Raw genomic sequence first — 16,513 nt, 5'->3', positions numbered from 1 at the left:
TTTATTTGCACGTCACGTTTGTGATGTCTTAAAGGTCGCTGTTTATCTCTCTCTCTTCAAGTGTCAGATCAGACATGAACTTTAAAGAGCACATACAAAGAAAGTGTCTCGATGTTTACCACTCGTCAGTTATCAAAGTATTGCAGATTCATTTTCAGTCAACTACTTGAACTCGTTTTTTATTTTTTTTAATCCATCACAAAGTGACAGAAATGTCCCTTTAGGTTAGAGGCTCACACCCATTCGACTCACATACAATCCTACCACGAGTTCCATCACTTAGTAAAAGCACGTTTAAAAGCACTTGTGTTTATCGAGCCTCGTTTGAAATGGGTAAAAGTTTTTGTACGTTTTCCTTTGAGCCAGCGGTACTCAGAATGGAGAGCACGTTTAAACCATAAATCTGCCGGTTTTGATCAGATGAATTCTGTGATTTGTTTTCGTATACCTCAGGAGGCATTTCATGAGTTGGATTTGACAGAACTGTGACTGTGAGTATATAACAAAGAGAGACCAGCCGTGTTTTCTCACATGGGTTTTATTTATTTCTGCATCACTGTGATTTCCATCTATTTTCTTTCTTGATATTGGCAAGCAGCAAGCACCTAAATATGAAGTGCTGAGAGAAAACACGTGTTCACAAAGCAGACGCACAATGTGGGAAGCTGTGCAGGGCAGGATTCATTTCACTGGTTGCTTCATATAGGAAATAATGCACATTCAAAATATCCCTTCATATAGCAGTTGGTAAAAAAAACAAAAAACAAAGTCTTTAAAATGACTCACATGAGCTTTTTTCAGGGAGTAACTTATTTCTCATCCTGTATAACTTCTGAAAGTAAAAGTGCACCCTCTCAGTATTCCAGCGGGAAACATGCTTGTTGATCTGTATTCATTTATCAGTATCTCAAAGTGTAGCAGTGTCAGTTTGGGTACAAAAGAGACAAACACTGAACATGCAGAATGGCAGTGTTATGCTGCCATCTAGTGGTCACCAATCAGCAATAACAGTTATGACACCAGACTTTTCCCTCTCTTTTCTTCGTCTTGGGAGGCACACTGGACGGGTTCTGTGGTACGTCTTCCCACTGGCAGTTAGATGATCGCAATAAGACGAGCCCTTAAGTTTCTGCGAAGACACTCAGACGTTTGTGTAACACATCGGTACTTTGTTTTCAGTTTCCACGCTGACAAATTCAGCTTGAACTGCCTTTTTCATGGCCCTGATGATTTATGAGTACGTATGAGCCATGGTGTTTATTTAAAGTTAAATGTATGGTTTATTTGATAGGGGCAGATATAGCTTCATTGATAGAGTTGGTCGAGAAGCTGACAACTCTGAAAATGTTTTCTGAATTTGATTAAACATTGCAGATAATTTTTTTTTTTTTACTTTTTGGCATCACAATAGGTCATTATTAAACATTTAACCCATTCACAAATGTGTTTCCACTGGACTCTATCATAGTTATATAATAAGACAAATGGGCAAATGAAGTCTAATTACTCTCCAGACCACAGCGTTATGAGTCATCGGAGGAAAAACTTACACAGTTAACTATAAAATGTATAAAACCTGTATCGTTTAAAACCCAACATGTGGCATCAAACAAGGTGTGAAAAAAATGACTAAAAACTCTTAAAAAACATGGCTGTGACCGAACATCGAGAGCATGATGCCGGTCGTCTTAAAAGCTCGTGCGCATGCAGATTTTGGATATACAGTGCTGATCAAATATTCTTCTTATGTTCAAGGATTATCTGTGCAAACTCGTACACCTGTTTTACACAAAGCTCCCTCACTGTCTCTGTGTTTCTGGTTGGACAAGACACAGTGCATCCCTCCAGTCCCTCTGCATGGGATACAGTTCAGTCACTTCAAACCTTTCTTAGAAGATGTTTCTCCTCTCTGTCATTTTATTCTGTAACGTGGAGAGGATTGTGGGCGACAAGTGAGAGGAGAGGACGTTGAGGTGGATGTGAGATTCCTCAAGGAAGCAGACGTCTCGACCTGAAGATCAAAAAACATGAAGAAACTAGGAATTAGGTAAAGATGCCTAATGATGAAGCCTCACATCAACTTCCTGTAGATAAATGTACGCTGGCTTTTAGAAAACACTTTGCTCTGTTTAAAAAATATATTCTTGTTTATGGGATGTCAACAACCTAGTTTTTTTTTTTATAATAATATCTCGGTCCAAGATACAGCTTATTATATTTATAATAAATATTTCTGTGCAACGCATAAAAACAGATTTTATTTAATAAATATAAAAGCGAGGCTTAGAAAATGTTACTTTCACCAATAAATCAACACAGAAAAAAGCGGCGACATCAAGTCGAGTGAGAATCCAGACCTACCTGTGCTATTCTGCTACCTGGACACTTGCACAATTGTCTTTACTCTCAGATGCTATAGCTAAATACTCGGCCCTGAAGGAAAGATCAGAAAGTGAAGATCAGAATGAGAACAAGCTCTCAGAGCAAAGTGGAAAAAGTGAAAGTGTTTGTTATATTAGAAAGAGCAGATTGAAACGGCTTTTGTCAGGATGGAACAACTAGTGTCAAAACAGGTGGTGGGAGATCAGGAGGACATTTGGACGGCTCTGTAGGTTTTGAAAATGAAGGTCTGACACTGAAGAGGATCTGGCGTCTTTGTGTTTTTAGTGTTAACTCACGTGCTCTCTCTCAAAGCTTCCTCTCCTGCTGCTGCAATCTTTCTGTAGCAGTAAATCATCTCGACCGCGAGCCAAAGCTGCAGCCCGACGATGGAGACGTACATCATCACCTCCGACAAGATGGATGCAATTCCCCTTGTCACTACAGAGCCAGAGGGAGGCAAGGTAAGATATAATGTCAGTGTGCTTATGGAAACTGGATAACATTAAATGTTAAACATGTAATCGATGAGGGTTCCCTTTGTCATACTTAAAAAAAAAAAAAAGATAAGCCTTCAATAATTCACATCCTGCTTTTCTTATTTACAGTGTGGGATAATATATCATTCCTGCTGATAATTCAAGTACGTTACATCAAGTAAGCTTCTTAATGAGTTTAACGAAACAAGAAATATGAGCTGATTTTCCAATTAGTTTTTCCAATAGTTATGAAAGCATCTTTTTCATCAGATTTTTTGAGGATGCTTCCTGAAGCTCTTAACTTTGATCGCTAATAAATCTTTTCAAGCTACATTTTCAGATGTTCCTCCAAGTCTGGTAGAAAGAAAAACAATCCACATTTATTTAACTCAACTGTGGACATTCAGGGGACCGAGCATCAAACCTTGTGGTACGCCACCTCAGAGTACTTTTTATTTAAACCCAGCTTCGATCCATTCTTCGATATGTTAAACGCTAAAATCAAATCACGCCTACAAATGTTTTTTTGGGGGTTTTTTTTGTTTCGTTTTTTTTCCGTCCCTCGTCCTCTATCTAAGATCCAATAATTGTCCTTACGTTTTGGCACCACATTCAGGACGATAGTCTTGTTGTTTTTGGTTGGAAACGTGTGCTCTTTGTACATGAGAGTGCGGTGGAACGTGCACTGGTAGGTCCCAGAGTCGTTGAAGGTCACATTGCGGATGTATATGGAGCCGTCCTGTATGTCTGCTGTGTTGTTGCTGCCTTTCCATTCCAGACGCTCCTCGAAGCGCGGGTCATTGATCGAGTGGGATCCCTTTGCATAGCTAAATAACTGGAGGAGAAAAACAGAACAGCATGCTGCAGAAAAAAACCTTTTTAACGTATTTCACAGCAAGATACATTTGACTGTAAAACAGTGTTTCTTAGTTATGAAACACTGCCTGCACACCAACAGGACAAGAAACAGCAAATATATGAGTAGCACTGCTTTGAGTGTTAAGTCTACCTGCATGTACTAATGTGTCTCTAACATCTTACAGGCTGTAATACGTATCCCAATATGCTTCCAACATGATTTATAATACAAGACGAGTCCTGCAATAAGCGAGAAAACCTCCCAAACAGAACGACGCCGTGTTAGTCCTCTCTCACTATGGATATCATCGGTCTCATGTGTTGCTCATGAAAGTGTCGATCTTTAAAAGCAAGTCACAAATGAGTCATAAAAGAAAATAAAGTTGAAGCTCGTGTTGTGCAGGACTTTAAATCGGTCTTGTTCTCAAGACGAGACTGAGAACACTTTTTGTTCTCGTCTTGAAATTGAAAGCATTTTTGACGAGGTCTTGTCTCTGTTTCGGACGAGGCGGACTCTGGGATTTAAATCACGACCGTTCAAGACCATCACAGCGCTAGCAAGTCATCATCATTGATCCCCCCTTCCCTAATGAAGAACTTTAATTAATGAATAACTATAATCCCCTAGTTACGGCCACAACCTTCCCCCTAAATGTCTTGGTTTGGTCTTGATCTCGGAGAACTGCGGTCTCGGGTATGTCATCGTCTCGGTTAGTGTTGTGCTGACTACGCCACTAGTTGAGGGATTGTTTGAAGTTGCCTGTTGTTGATGCATCAATGACATAATGATTTAAGATGTATACAGTAAAGCTTGATGCCACTGACACTGTTCCCCTGCTTTTTTAATTCTTTCTTTATTTAGGATCATTGCATGTCCAACATACTGTCATTGTGGGTTACGTTCTTTTACAGTCTGTTCCCCTGCTCATGTTTTTATGTCCCTGCACACACATGTTGTGAGTGTCAAACGAATTGGTTGTGAAGTTTTCCTGTCATATTGGTGGAAACAGACACGCAGTCTCCACCTCTCACTGCTGCTGGTTCTCTGCATCGACTGAGCTGCAGTTATGGCTTCTCCTCTGCACTCTCTGCTGAATTAGTGGATACGCTTCCCAAACGGACTAATGGGATCACTCCTGCTTCGACTACATGCCGTAATGGCCTCTTTGCTTTGCCTGGTGAAGTCTTTATGTTAGTGTAAGTGCTGGCTACACGAGGGGGCGGGGGGGGGGAGAGGCCATCATGAAAAATGCAACATTCTGCTCTCTCTCATAATAAATGCATTACATCTGTTTCCCAGAAAAAAAAGAAGCCTAGTGATGGGTGTGTTTGAGGCTTTGTGCTGGTTTTTACTTTCTCTTGTTTCTCTCTCGTAGGTGGTGTGTCGTTACGACAAAACTCTCATGTTGTTGCAGAAAATGTAAAAAGTCTGCCACCTTACACTCCAGGAGTGGTTACAGGCTTGAAAAATACCTCTTCAAAGGTCATTCAATTACAATTAAATGTAGTTTTCTTGTTGGTTTTTTAGCTTATAAAGAAGCATCAGTATTCATTTGAGTCTCTTTCATAACTAGTCAAAAAACTCCTCACAGGAGCTTCATAGGGACTTTGTTTTAGCACCTTGTCAGTACGGGACACTTTTTGTTAGGAAGTGTGCAGATGTTCTCGTTCCTTTACGTTTAATATGAGTTACATCCATCAGTCTTCGATGCGTCTCTGCAAGCAGACAAATCAGCTTAATTACACAATGTCTGTTTTTTTGAGAGAGAAAAAATCCGCACTGATGCCTCTTTTCAAATCCTTTGAATAAATACTCACAGGGGAGAACTCGCTGTCATTGGAGGCCCTGAAGGACCATTCAACGTAGGCCTCGGCAGGCACCTCGGCCCTCATTTTGCAAGAGATGCAGCCAAGTTTGAAGCCGCTGTCAACTTCGGCTTCCGTCTCCGAGTCCACCTCCACGCAGGCTCCACGGCACAAGGGCGCTACAGAGTGAAAAGGATGAAGAACTCTCAGTCAGGAACCGGCTGAATCCTGTTATTGCCCTTTGACTATTTGCAGGTCGCAGGCTTCAGAGGTAAGAGCTGTGGTTTGTTTTTTTTCTCTTCTTTTCATGTTCCTATGACTTTGAGGGAAAGCGTTGGCTGAGCTCTGTTTTATTTCCAGTATCTCAGTGCTTGCAGGCAAGCTGTCCAAACAGCATGTTACAAAACAATGTTAGCTTCTGCAGCTTTTGTATTTGTGGGTGCTTATTCCACTCGGTCATTGCATGCGTGTTTTATTTTCTTTTGTAACGGGCATAGCTTCTGTCTTGCATTTTATTTCCACTCATCATTTCAGCTCTTCGATACTTGTGAATTTAATGTTTGTTTGTTTTTCAGTTTTATTGTCAATTTTATTTTCAGAGTAAAAATCTGAAAGTGAGCGGAAATAAAGAGGTTGCAGTGAGTAATAGTAATTTATTGCATTCTGCCAATTGGTAACTGAGCTAAATTCATATATAGAAGTGTGAGTCTATATATGCCATCATCACATGACACATACTTGTCATCGACCGGGAGTTACACACCTGTAACTCCAAATGTTTCTTTCTGACACTGCACCTTGCAGTTTCCACTGAGGCCTCAGCATGGCTCTCAACCACTGATCTTGTGCAATTCTCAACTTTCACCTCTGGGGTTGCTTTTGTTTCGATTTGCAAGACCGGGAGGGAGGAAGGAAGGAAGATGAGGAAGAGGAAAGGAAACACAACGCTGATCAGATGAGTTCAAGGCGGACTGAAATCATTCAAAGTTCGGGTTGAGATTCACAGGGGCTTCATCGTCCTTGGCGTCATGTACACACACACGTGTAACAGAGGTCTGACTCCCTGGGATACAAACATTGCAAACACCAAAAAGAAGGACACAAATAGAGATGCCAACACACTGCGATGAAGCAGGGAAGGGAAGAAAGAGAAAGTTAGAAAACGCTTCAGTATTAACAGGCATTTGTACTATAGCGGGGGAGGGGGGGGGGGGTTAAGGAGGGAAAATGCTGGTTGATGCACTGCAGAGAGAGAGAGAGAGAGAGAAAGGGGGAAAGGAGCAGAAAGTTAAGAAAACAGTTTTAGTCTCCACAAGCTTCTGAAAATTAACTTGAATGTTAATGCACACATGTTCTATTGCATTAAACCAAAAGGTGCAGCTGTGTGTTTCAAACAAACGCTGAACTTTAAACCCAGCAGAAACCTGAGAACCTCTGAACCCGAGCCTGTTGGCAACGGATTTCAGTCCTGGTGATGGGCTTTAAGTTGATCTTAACAGAGGTTACAAAACTTGCTCTTTACTCACATGAGTGCTTATATCAGATCCAAGGTCAAGCAAGTAATCAAGTACTGTTTTTAGACTGATGAAAATGGAGTATGATGTGGACACGTATGACAATAAGTCTCAGAGCTCCCAAAAAGGAGAGGATGGACTTTTCTCATCTTTGGGGGTTACTAGACAGACTAGGAACACATACAGTATTAGGAAAACATGGTAGAGCGTATTTTGCATAATATGTGACCTGTAATGTACCCTTTCCCATAACATTAGCTTTGAGTCAATAGTTTCTGGCTGGGCTGTTTTGTTTTAGTGAGGAAGCTCTCAGAACATAGTGAATATCTAACACTGGAGATTTGGTAAAAACCAGCATGAACACTAACCTGAGACCTGCTAACTCAAGAGAGGAACGCTTCAAATGTTTGAACCTGTCAAACTGGGTCCAGTTAAGGCGAGGTTCTGGGTTTTCAGGTTTTCTGAGGTTCTGCAGAGGAGCTCCAGACTTTTTACACACAGACCTGAGTCACACATCTGCACTGCTCCTGAACCGCTGAAGGACCAGGTGCACCTCCCTAATACTTGAAAGTGAAAAAGACCTATCTGTTGTTTTTTTTGTGGATGTCTACTTAAATTAGCTTACTTGTGTCTTACACGTATGACTTGATTGTTTGTGATAATTACAGGCTGATGTAAGCTGTACCAGCTGTCAGTGCTGCAGCTAATCCAGACTGCCAATAGAGGTCAATGGAAGTCATTCATCACCTCATGCCCCCGTAGGAGCCATCTACTGGTCAAATATTTACACGTAACGATGTTCTGACTCAAGTCTGTGGCAGATCCGATCATGTCAGCTTCTACTGTGCAGAAAACAGAGAAGACAGAAGCCGAACGAGACAGGAGAGAAAATACAAGAGCAAGACTTGGCATGCAGAAAAACACAGCAGGGTTTGAGATGGCTGGAATATTGACTTCTATCAATGTAAGAGCACATATTACAACAGGGAATTAATTTAAGTTAGTAAGACTAAAGTGAGACATGTAGTTGTATGACAATAACGAAAATCAGTCACACAGCACACAGAGAGAAAGGCAGTCTGTGAGGGAGGTCTGTGACAAAGCAAGAGGCAAGATTGTGCAATGTGAGCAGGGGGGCTGCTGACGGTCTTAAGATGAGATGGCGAGTAAAGAAGACAGCGAGAAGACAGCAGACGAGAGAGGAAGAGACAAATATGCAAGCAGACGCAAAAGAAGCTGCACATCCAAAGTGAGTCACCACACTGCCTCAGCACTAACAAGAAGCAGGATACAAACATACTGACCATCAAACATGCAAAGCCATTGCATAATCTGTGGATCTGGGCTTTGGGATTATGCAACGGATATTCCAGAAATTGCAGATTAGAAGTTTTTGCTTCCTGAGGGAGGGGCTGGTTAATCCCTTATATCAGTATCTGAACACCCCTGATGCCTACCCAGCAAAAAAGACGGACTTATAGCTTTAGCTGCACAAAAGACCATCCACCCACTGAGGTCAGCTAGCTTAGCATTTCACCGGGAGCACAAGGGAATACAAAATAAACAATCATGGATACAGTCTATCTGAACAGGCTGTTTAAGAAGGAGATAGGGAAGAAAAACATAAGCAACAACAAAAAATGGCGAGGTACACAATGGCTTTTTTTTATTAGTGGGTGACTACAGACATAAACACACACTTCCCCTACTGAGGGCACACACAACCAGGGGAAATGTAAAGTATCCGTGACAATTCCCTCAACACAAAGTGAGCCGCACACTTTCCACTGGAACAATGAAAGCCCCGACACAAACAGCTCGGTGAGAGACTCTTTCATTTTAAAGCTGGTAACAAGAGCCACATCTGTGAGGATACAACAAGCTTAAGGACTCACTGACTTACAGTATTTTCTGTCATGATAGCTTCTCTTTAAATACCTGATTCATCTGCTGAATTGCAACGTTTTAAAATATGTATTTTTTTAATCTTAAAATCCAGTGATTTTTAAACGAGCACAATCAAAACCTGCAAAAGAAAATCATCGGTGAGTCATGAGACCAAACTTTTGACGAATTTAATTCAACTCTGTCGATTGCGTACCTAATGAAACCTTAGCTTAACACTTCCCTCCTGCGTATTAATCATCCAGAAATAAGAGACCAGGGATGAAGTGTGGGGTTTGAGCCACAGGTCGGATTTGAACCCGAGCCGCCCACTTGTTGGCTCATAGCCTCCATACAGGGGGCACTACCAGAGCCCTCACTCGATAAACACTGAAAAGTGTACTTAGACAAATAATCAACAATAAAACTCAACAGAACAACTCTAAATATCTTGCCAGAGTTACAGAAAAAGAGATCGAGAGAAGGAGAAAGGTTCATAAAATGACCTGGCTCCCCTCTGTCTGAATGAAGCTCAATTTACTCCAAACTTCTCCTGTTCAGGATCGAAGCAACAACAGTTGTTCTACTCATTAGATGTGACAGACAAAGATTATTAGCACAGAGAGTTCAGTGGAAGGGAAGGGCAGCTTATCTAAATATATTAGTTTGCTCCACCTTCTGCATTGATCCTTTATCTGACCGAGGTTTGAGCACGGACTGAAACACGGCCTTGAACTATCTATCGATGAATCCACGGCACTGTCCGTGGTGCTGAAGGAGCAAACAGACGTTCGCTCAGTCCTGTCTTTCTGTGAGTTTGTCTCCAATCTATTCAAATCACATATTTAGCCCTCTTTGTCCATTATTTTAAAAACTCTCTGCACAAACACAAAATGTTCTGCATGTCCTGATTCATAAAGTGCTCATGTCCTCGTCTGCCCTTGTGCCGCTCTGAAACACACACACACACACACACACACACACACACACGCATGCAATTTTGAGAAGCACTACCTCACTGAGGTAAGTGTATGAGTGGGGGGAAGAAGTGCGTCATCAGAGCTGATGAAACGTCGCAGCAGTGACAGCACTTACGAGCTTCATATCTCTCTTCTCATTGGTCCGTTTGTGTCCAGGATGTTGGGATTTGTACCATTAATACAAAATCTTAAAAATGCTGGAATTGAAGCTGCAATCAAACTCTCTTTATCAGGTAGCTTTATTCCTCACTGTCTATAATTGTCCACTGATTAGCTTATCTGAACAGCCAATCAGAAGTGTTCCTCTCACCAACTGCACCAGTCACTGCGGACGCCGATTCAACGTGGGATCAGCCAAAAAAAAACCCAACTGAAGCCAACGGGACAAACTGCAAAAACTAAGGCAACGACCGCTCACCGACGGGCCGACTGTCTCCTTGGTGTGTCAGGACCTTTAAGCCTCCTGACAATTACAACACACCCGCCCATCAGTACATAGTATTTAGTATTTATATTTTACACATGACCCCCACATGTCATGAAAAGTGTGATACCTACATGTATTAAGTAATAAGCACAAACGTGTTAGTGATAAACTGTAGTCTTGCTGTCCTTTTTAAAACCCCTCTTTAACCTCACAAACCTCTGACACACAGCTGTGTGTGTGCTCACGCAGCCTGCAATCAGGTCGCGACACAGTATCTTGCTCCAGATTTGAGGGTTAAAATCGATCATTAAAGAAGCCTAAAAATATGAGACTTCAACTCTTTTTCAGAGTCAGATTCAGTGCAGATTCTGACAGCAGCTGCACATTCGAGCACAAATGAGGGACTGTTTGAGTTTCTAAGAAATCACCCGCACGGTTTTGTTCAGACCTTTGAAGGAGTGCATCAATCAGGGTATATTGTTCTCAACGCCTGGTGACTGTTTGAGGCAAATCCATCCAGTATACATATCTAGTATGAGTGTCGCAGAGACTTTTGCTGTCACACACAAGTTTAAAGAGTAGATAATATCAAATGATTTAACTGGAAGAACAACCAGAAAAACAAAACCTGTGAGAACTGGATCCCTTATCTGTAACGAGTTCCAACAGCATCCCAACACATCAGAAACCATAAATCAGACTTGATGGTTTTTTAAAAATCATGCTGCTGTTCATTGCTGGAGAAGTTATAATTCATTTATGCTCTGCCACTTAGAATGATTAGCTTCTCCGTAATGTGATTTTCAATCTGTGCAGACGCAGTGGCAGAGGTGCAGCGATGGAGTGGACCTGACGTCTAATTGGCTCGGGACGGAGGAGATGGTGTGGTTGTTCAAACATCCTGTTTACAGCCATCTCCTCTGACCTTGAGGCCGAGCTGGAGACCATTTGCAGACTAAATGGCTGCGTGCTGTGCCTGCAGAAACAAAGAGTCTCTCTGCCGCTGCATTAGTTAATGTGAGCGTCAGATGCATCAGGCTTTATGAGCCTGTGGTCAAGCTTTAAAGCAGCGACTCGAGCCTGTCAGCTTACTTCCTGCTCTTTGTCATCTTTTATACTGGACCCAATATTAAACCTTTTTTTAAATGTCACACAGAGATTATTTTGATTATCCTAAAATGTTTTGAAAGGAAAACCTTTTATTTGATGTATTTATCTCTTTTCTCTGTTTGGTTCCTCACACATCACTCCTTGAAGCAGCCTAATATCATCCGCCCACCATTACTCCTGAATTTCCCAACTGGGGATCGACACAATGTTTTCTTATCTTCAGCATTTAGTGCCGACGGCCAGTATAGGCTGGTTTCATGGTTAACCAGTGATAGTGGATACCTTGGCATGAGCAGTTGGAGTTGTGATAGGACATCAAAGAGCAGATTTATGTCTGTCTTCTTCATCTGTTTATATCCATTAATAAATCATCTAAATCAAGATTCAGCATCAGCAATAAGTTGAATCCAGACTTTTTTTTTTTAAGGCTGCTCTGCTCACCACACAGACTGTTATCTTGCGTGCAACCTCTTCCTGCTCAAACGTGATTGGTCAATACATTTCTGACTACAAACTGTAAACGGAAACAAAAATCTTGTCTCTAACTTTCAGCTCCGGGATTCATAAACCAGCATTTGTCTTTACCTCTATAAGTCACATATAAACCTGCTTGTGTCTGAGTATCAGTTTGGCTCAGTGGGACGTGGGAGGGTTTGATCTCCAGCTCCTGAAGCCACAAAGTATGATGTGTCTTTGGGCAAGAGCCCTGACCCCTCGTTGCTCCCACTGCTTTGTTGGTGGCCAATAACTGTGTATGAATAATAATATTCACATGTGATGCTCATTTTCCACTGCAGTCCCTACCATCAGGGTGTGAATGTGTGACCTGCTGTGTAAAAGCTCTTTGATTGGTCAAGTCCATTTACTGTTTGAAAAGTGACAAACTGAAGGTTTCCTCATGCGAATTCAAATATTTTCTGTACAATCTCTGGACTCATTTCTGCTGCTCCTGTTGTTCTGAAGAGATTTGATTGCAAATGTTGATGAATCTATTTCAGTGTTTTTGGGGTCAGGCTATTTTTGATCATCTGATCGTATCTTTCCTCTGCAGCGACTTCAAACTGAATTCAGTGTGAAAGAGCGTTTAACGTCTTCTCTTGTAGCTTCGCTATTTTCCAGCAACTTCTTGAACTTGTTTTATTTTTAGCAAGCAATGATCCGCAAACTGCCATTTTTGATCAAGCTCAACGTGTTCCTGCTCCTTCATTTTTAAGAGATTGTATCCAATTTCCTGTCTCTACTTCTTCCTTTATCCCCGCTGCGTCTAGCTCCAGATGTTTTTGTTCTGTTCAGTCCTCAGCTGATCCACAGTCTCTGCAACCAACTTCATATTTCTTTCAATTCGGTGTGCGTAACCTTCGTCAGTTTTCCAAATCTGCCTCCTCTGCCTGCGTCTTTATACACTTGATTTATTTTGTTAATTCATGTAGAGGAATGGAAAAAAAAACACGTGTCTGTATGTGAAGTGAGGGGGTGGGGGTGGGGGGGGGGGGGGGTGGGGGGTGGGGGGGTCTTTTCATGCCATAAAAGAAGAATGACAGCAAATGGCTTCTTGTAAAGATGGGGAATTCAGTTTTGATACAGACAACTGTTTAAATCCCTTTTGCTGCATTTTTATCATTGTTCACTTTGAACTGTTAGACTCTATTATGGTGATTAGATGTGTTGGTGACAAAAATTTAAAAACAATGGCAAATTAATCGTTTTATTAATCTGAGCGCTGTGCTGAAAAAGACAACAAGAACACACTTCAAGAGGAACACAGGGTCGCCAAAAGTAACACACAGGGACAAATGCATGACTAACATTCTGTGTGTGTGTGTGTGTGTGTGTGTGTGTGTGTGTGTGTGTGTGTGTTTGCCATCCACTAAAAACACAGCCACATGGCCTCATCTCATTACTCTGAAAAAAAAAAAAAAAACTGAACATCTGGGCTTTTAGCGAGCAATCCAGCACAATGATGGAATCAAAAACACTCACTCACACATGTGCAGCTCAACACACACACACACACACACACACACACACACACACACACACACACACACACACACACACACACACACACACACAAAGCATATCGACAGACAGTAGACGGAGAGATGGAAACATCAGAAGAGGATCAGAAAACACCTTAGCATTACTAACAAACTTCACAGTCAGTGGACGGGGGATTACATGCTCTTGTGCATGCCAAAGTGTTGCCATCGCGGCGTTGCCAAGGCAACACAGCCGCTGCCCACTCACCTTGGAGTGCCAGGAAGGCCAGAGGTAACAGCAGCAGCAGCATCAGGTCCTTGAGTGCAGGCATCCTGACAGGAGAAAGAAAACCGCTGGTGCCTCTGAAACAGCGTCAAAACACACCTCTCATACACTTACGCTCTCTCCCCCACTCATACACACACACACACACACACACACTCATACACACACGCACTTCCCAATAGGACACACAAGACAGATCTACTCGACAGCTATTCCAGCAGTAAGATGTCAGAGATGTCCTGGATTAAAACTCCGAGGGGTGAGAGGAGGAGACTGCAGGGACTTTGGGTGTGGTCCGCCTTCTTCTTCTCCTTTTTTAATCAGCTGATACAAAAGCTGGACGTGAGTTGTGGGTGGGTCTTCTTGCTGATCGCCTTAAAAACCTGAAAACTCTGCAGGAGCAGAAGTGGAAGCAACAGTGTTCTTCTTTTTACCCTCTTGGGGTCGAAATGTTTTTTTTTTGTTTTTTTTTGTTATATTCTGTCCAGCCTCCCAGTGCAAACGTGTAGAGTTTCCACAGGCTGGAATCACTCGAGTGTCAGGTTTCGACCTCTTGTCAATCCAAAATGGGCCTTTGTTCAACTATTTATACTGTGTGGCACACCCCGAGACCTGCTTACAACTGTTTGGCTCCACAATGAGACAATGTGTGCTCTACTATCCCTTAATGGAAGTCAGATAGTCGTGGATAGGAAGTGTCTGATAGATTTGTGCAGAAAATAGAAGACACAGAATGATAAGAAGCAAAGAGCTGGAGTGATTGTGCAAAAAAAAAAAAAAAGTCTGTTTTTAAATGTCAAAATAATGCAAGCACAAATGCCTCCGGTGGAACATTTCTGACTTTTCGTTCATGCCTGCTGTCACGACCAGGGCCAAAAAGGAGAGGAGCTGGAGTCACAGTGTGAGTGAAATGAAAAAATGGAAGCAGTGTGGAAAACTCCTCTTGCTTTATTCCACCTCTTTTTGAGTTTGGAAGAAAAAAATTTTTTTTTTATTATTATTGCCTCTTGTAAGTGTTATTTCTTTCTTTCAGGTTGTGCAATCTCTCCCAAATATCTTCTCAGATAACCCCCGGTGGGCTGTGATCTCAGACAAAGTCTGGTTGCTTTTGATTTATTCAAGCGAGATCATCCGCATTGTTTACACATCACAGAAACCAGCTGTGTTGAGCTGCTGTTCGCACGTGGGGCTCAGCTGCACAGGTGGCTCGAGGGGCTCAGATGGGTCTCCACCACATGACGCACCAAAAGTCTTGAACAGCACTAAAAGACTTGCATTGAAGGGTTTGATTTATTCACAAGCAGCCTGCTATCTGTGCGTCTGATGAGGCAAAAAAAAAAAAAAAGTGCGCTATTCTTTTGTGTATTCCCCGAAAAGTTACTATGAATTAATGCAGGATGAGAATATTTTTGAAGCCAACAAATTTGTAATCAGTGATTTCGCAAGATGCACCTGCACATTTTTTAATGAGCGCATAAATGCAGCACCTTAGCGTCCCTTTTACCTGTCACCTCTTCAACGAAATCACGCTTTAAGAAGCAAATCCGGCTGTTTTCTGTGAACAGAAACCCTTTAAAACATCTCTCCTTAATGATGGGTCATAGGTGGACGGCTTCCATCCCGCTTCAGGCTGTCAGATCCTGGTTGTGGCTCTTCTCTCACACCGGGGAACCATGAGAGACCAAGAAGATAGAAAGCAGAGGAAGCCTCCTTCTTGGTATTATTGTTTGCGGTAAAGTGACCCGTGTATTCCTCCTGGAGAAGCAGACCGAGGTGTTAAAAATAAAAAAATAAAAAAAATAAAAACGCGAAAGGGACGTGCACGCGCACGAAAACCTCCAGAAATGACGGCGTGTCGGCACGAGGACGCTGCATGCGTTAATCAGACTGGAGATGAGGGGAGGTGCATGCATGCATGGAGGAGGAGGAGGTAGGGTGTGATGCACAGCAGCAGAGAAGAAGGATGGAGAGATAGAGGAGGAATGACGGAGGTATCGAGCCGTTGTTATGGCAACAGTCATTTTCGGTTTTTAGCCTTAAAAAACTCCACGTGTTTGCCAAGAAAACAGTGAGGTCACTGATGTAACTCAAACACTCTCATTTGAACACTGTGACGTCTTAACTGAGCTATGACACATTTAATTAATAGTTTTGGTTTACGACATAACTCATGTAATTAAAGTCAAAACACACAGTTCAAAACTGTTCAAAACAAACAAACAAGATTCAAGGATTGAAAGCCTAAATGGATGAAAACAAATGGCAATTAATGTGTTAAGAGCGTAAGACAACAAAGTGTAAAACAAAAGTCAGAAGTGAGACATAAAAAGGTAAACTGTAGACTACAAATAAAAATATATTAGATTGATTGAAGGTGATCCTTGTGGGGGGTTCAAAGTTGAGAAAGCCTTAAATAAAACAAAGTCTCTCACACTGTGTGTTGTTGTTTTGTCAAACATTAGCTTTCTTTTGTGACCAATGATTGTGTTCACAGTTAAACATGACTACAACAAAAGACAAAGTAACTTTAACATCGTGCTTTTAAGAGTAACAAAACAAACCAAAGAAAGTAGAAAAGAATGGCTTCAATAAACAGTGCAGGTTTCATGTTTCTGTTGTGCTTTTATGACATTGAATACAACTTATTGTCCCAAGAAATTAAGGCTAGCAGTGTGCGAGGAGGCTTAAAGCCCACCTCATCTCCAACTCTTTGTCTGTCTCTTGGTCGACCGAAAAAAATTCAATATGGTAACACCATTGTGAGATTTAAAAAAAATCCCCTATGGGTGATGTCATTGAGACTATGTTCAT

The 16,513-nt window shown here is 41.8% G+C and overlaps 1 protein-coding gene across 3 annotated transcripts in view; it reads right to left on the bottom strand.

The window, feature by feature from the left end:
* scn1ba (sodium channel, voltage-gated, type I, beta a) overlaps positions 1 to 15,490 on the bottom strand; it is an 85,093-nt gene extending 69,603 nt beyond the window's left edge. The window contains exons 1-6 of one of the 3 annotated variants that reach the window (XR_013779173.1): positions 13,685 to 15,490; positions 5,535 to 5,701; positions 3,456 to 3,693; positions 2,679 to 2,820; positions 2,362 to 2,433; positions 783 to 2,011 (exon numbers count right to left, since the gene is read on the bottom strand). Coding sequence is in view for 2 of the 3 variants with exons in the window: in XM_079344881.1 (XP_079201007.1) it covers positions 2,367 to 2,433; positions 2,679 to 2,820; positions 3,456 to 3,693; positions 5,535 to 5,701; positions 13,685 to 13,748 (678 nt within the window). In the remaining variant the exon portion in view is untranslated. Of the gene's footprint in view, positions 1 to 60; positions 2,012 to 2,361; positions 2,434 to 2,678; positions 2,821 to 3,455; positions 3,694 to 5,534; positions 5,702 to 13,684 lie in introns of those variants that run through there. The other 2 variants (XM_079344881.1, XM_079344882.1) reach the window with 2 other exon arrangements.
* Between the last annotated feature and the right edge of the window lie 1,023 nt (positions 15,491 to 16,513).

The sequence above is a fragment of the Symphodus melops genome, assembly GCF_947650265.1.
Source record: "Symphodus melops genome assembly, chromosome: 5".
Classification (NCBI taxonomy): domain Eukaryota; kingdom Metazoa; phylum Chordata; class Actinopteri; order Labriformes; family Labridae; genus Symphodus; species Symphodus melops.
The sequence above is the reverse complement of the archived record's forward strand: the minus strand, read 5'-3'. Positions and strand labels throughout refer to the sequence as shown.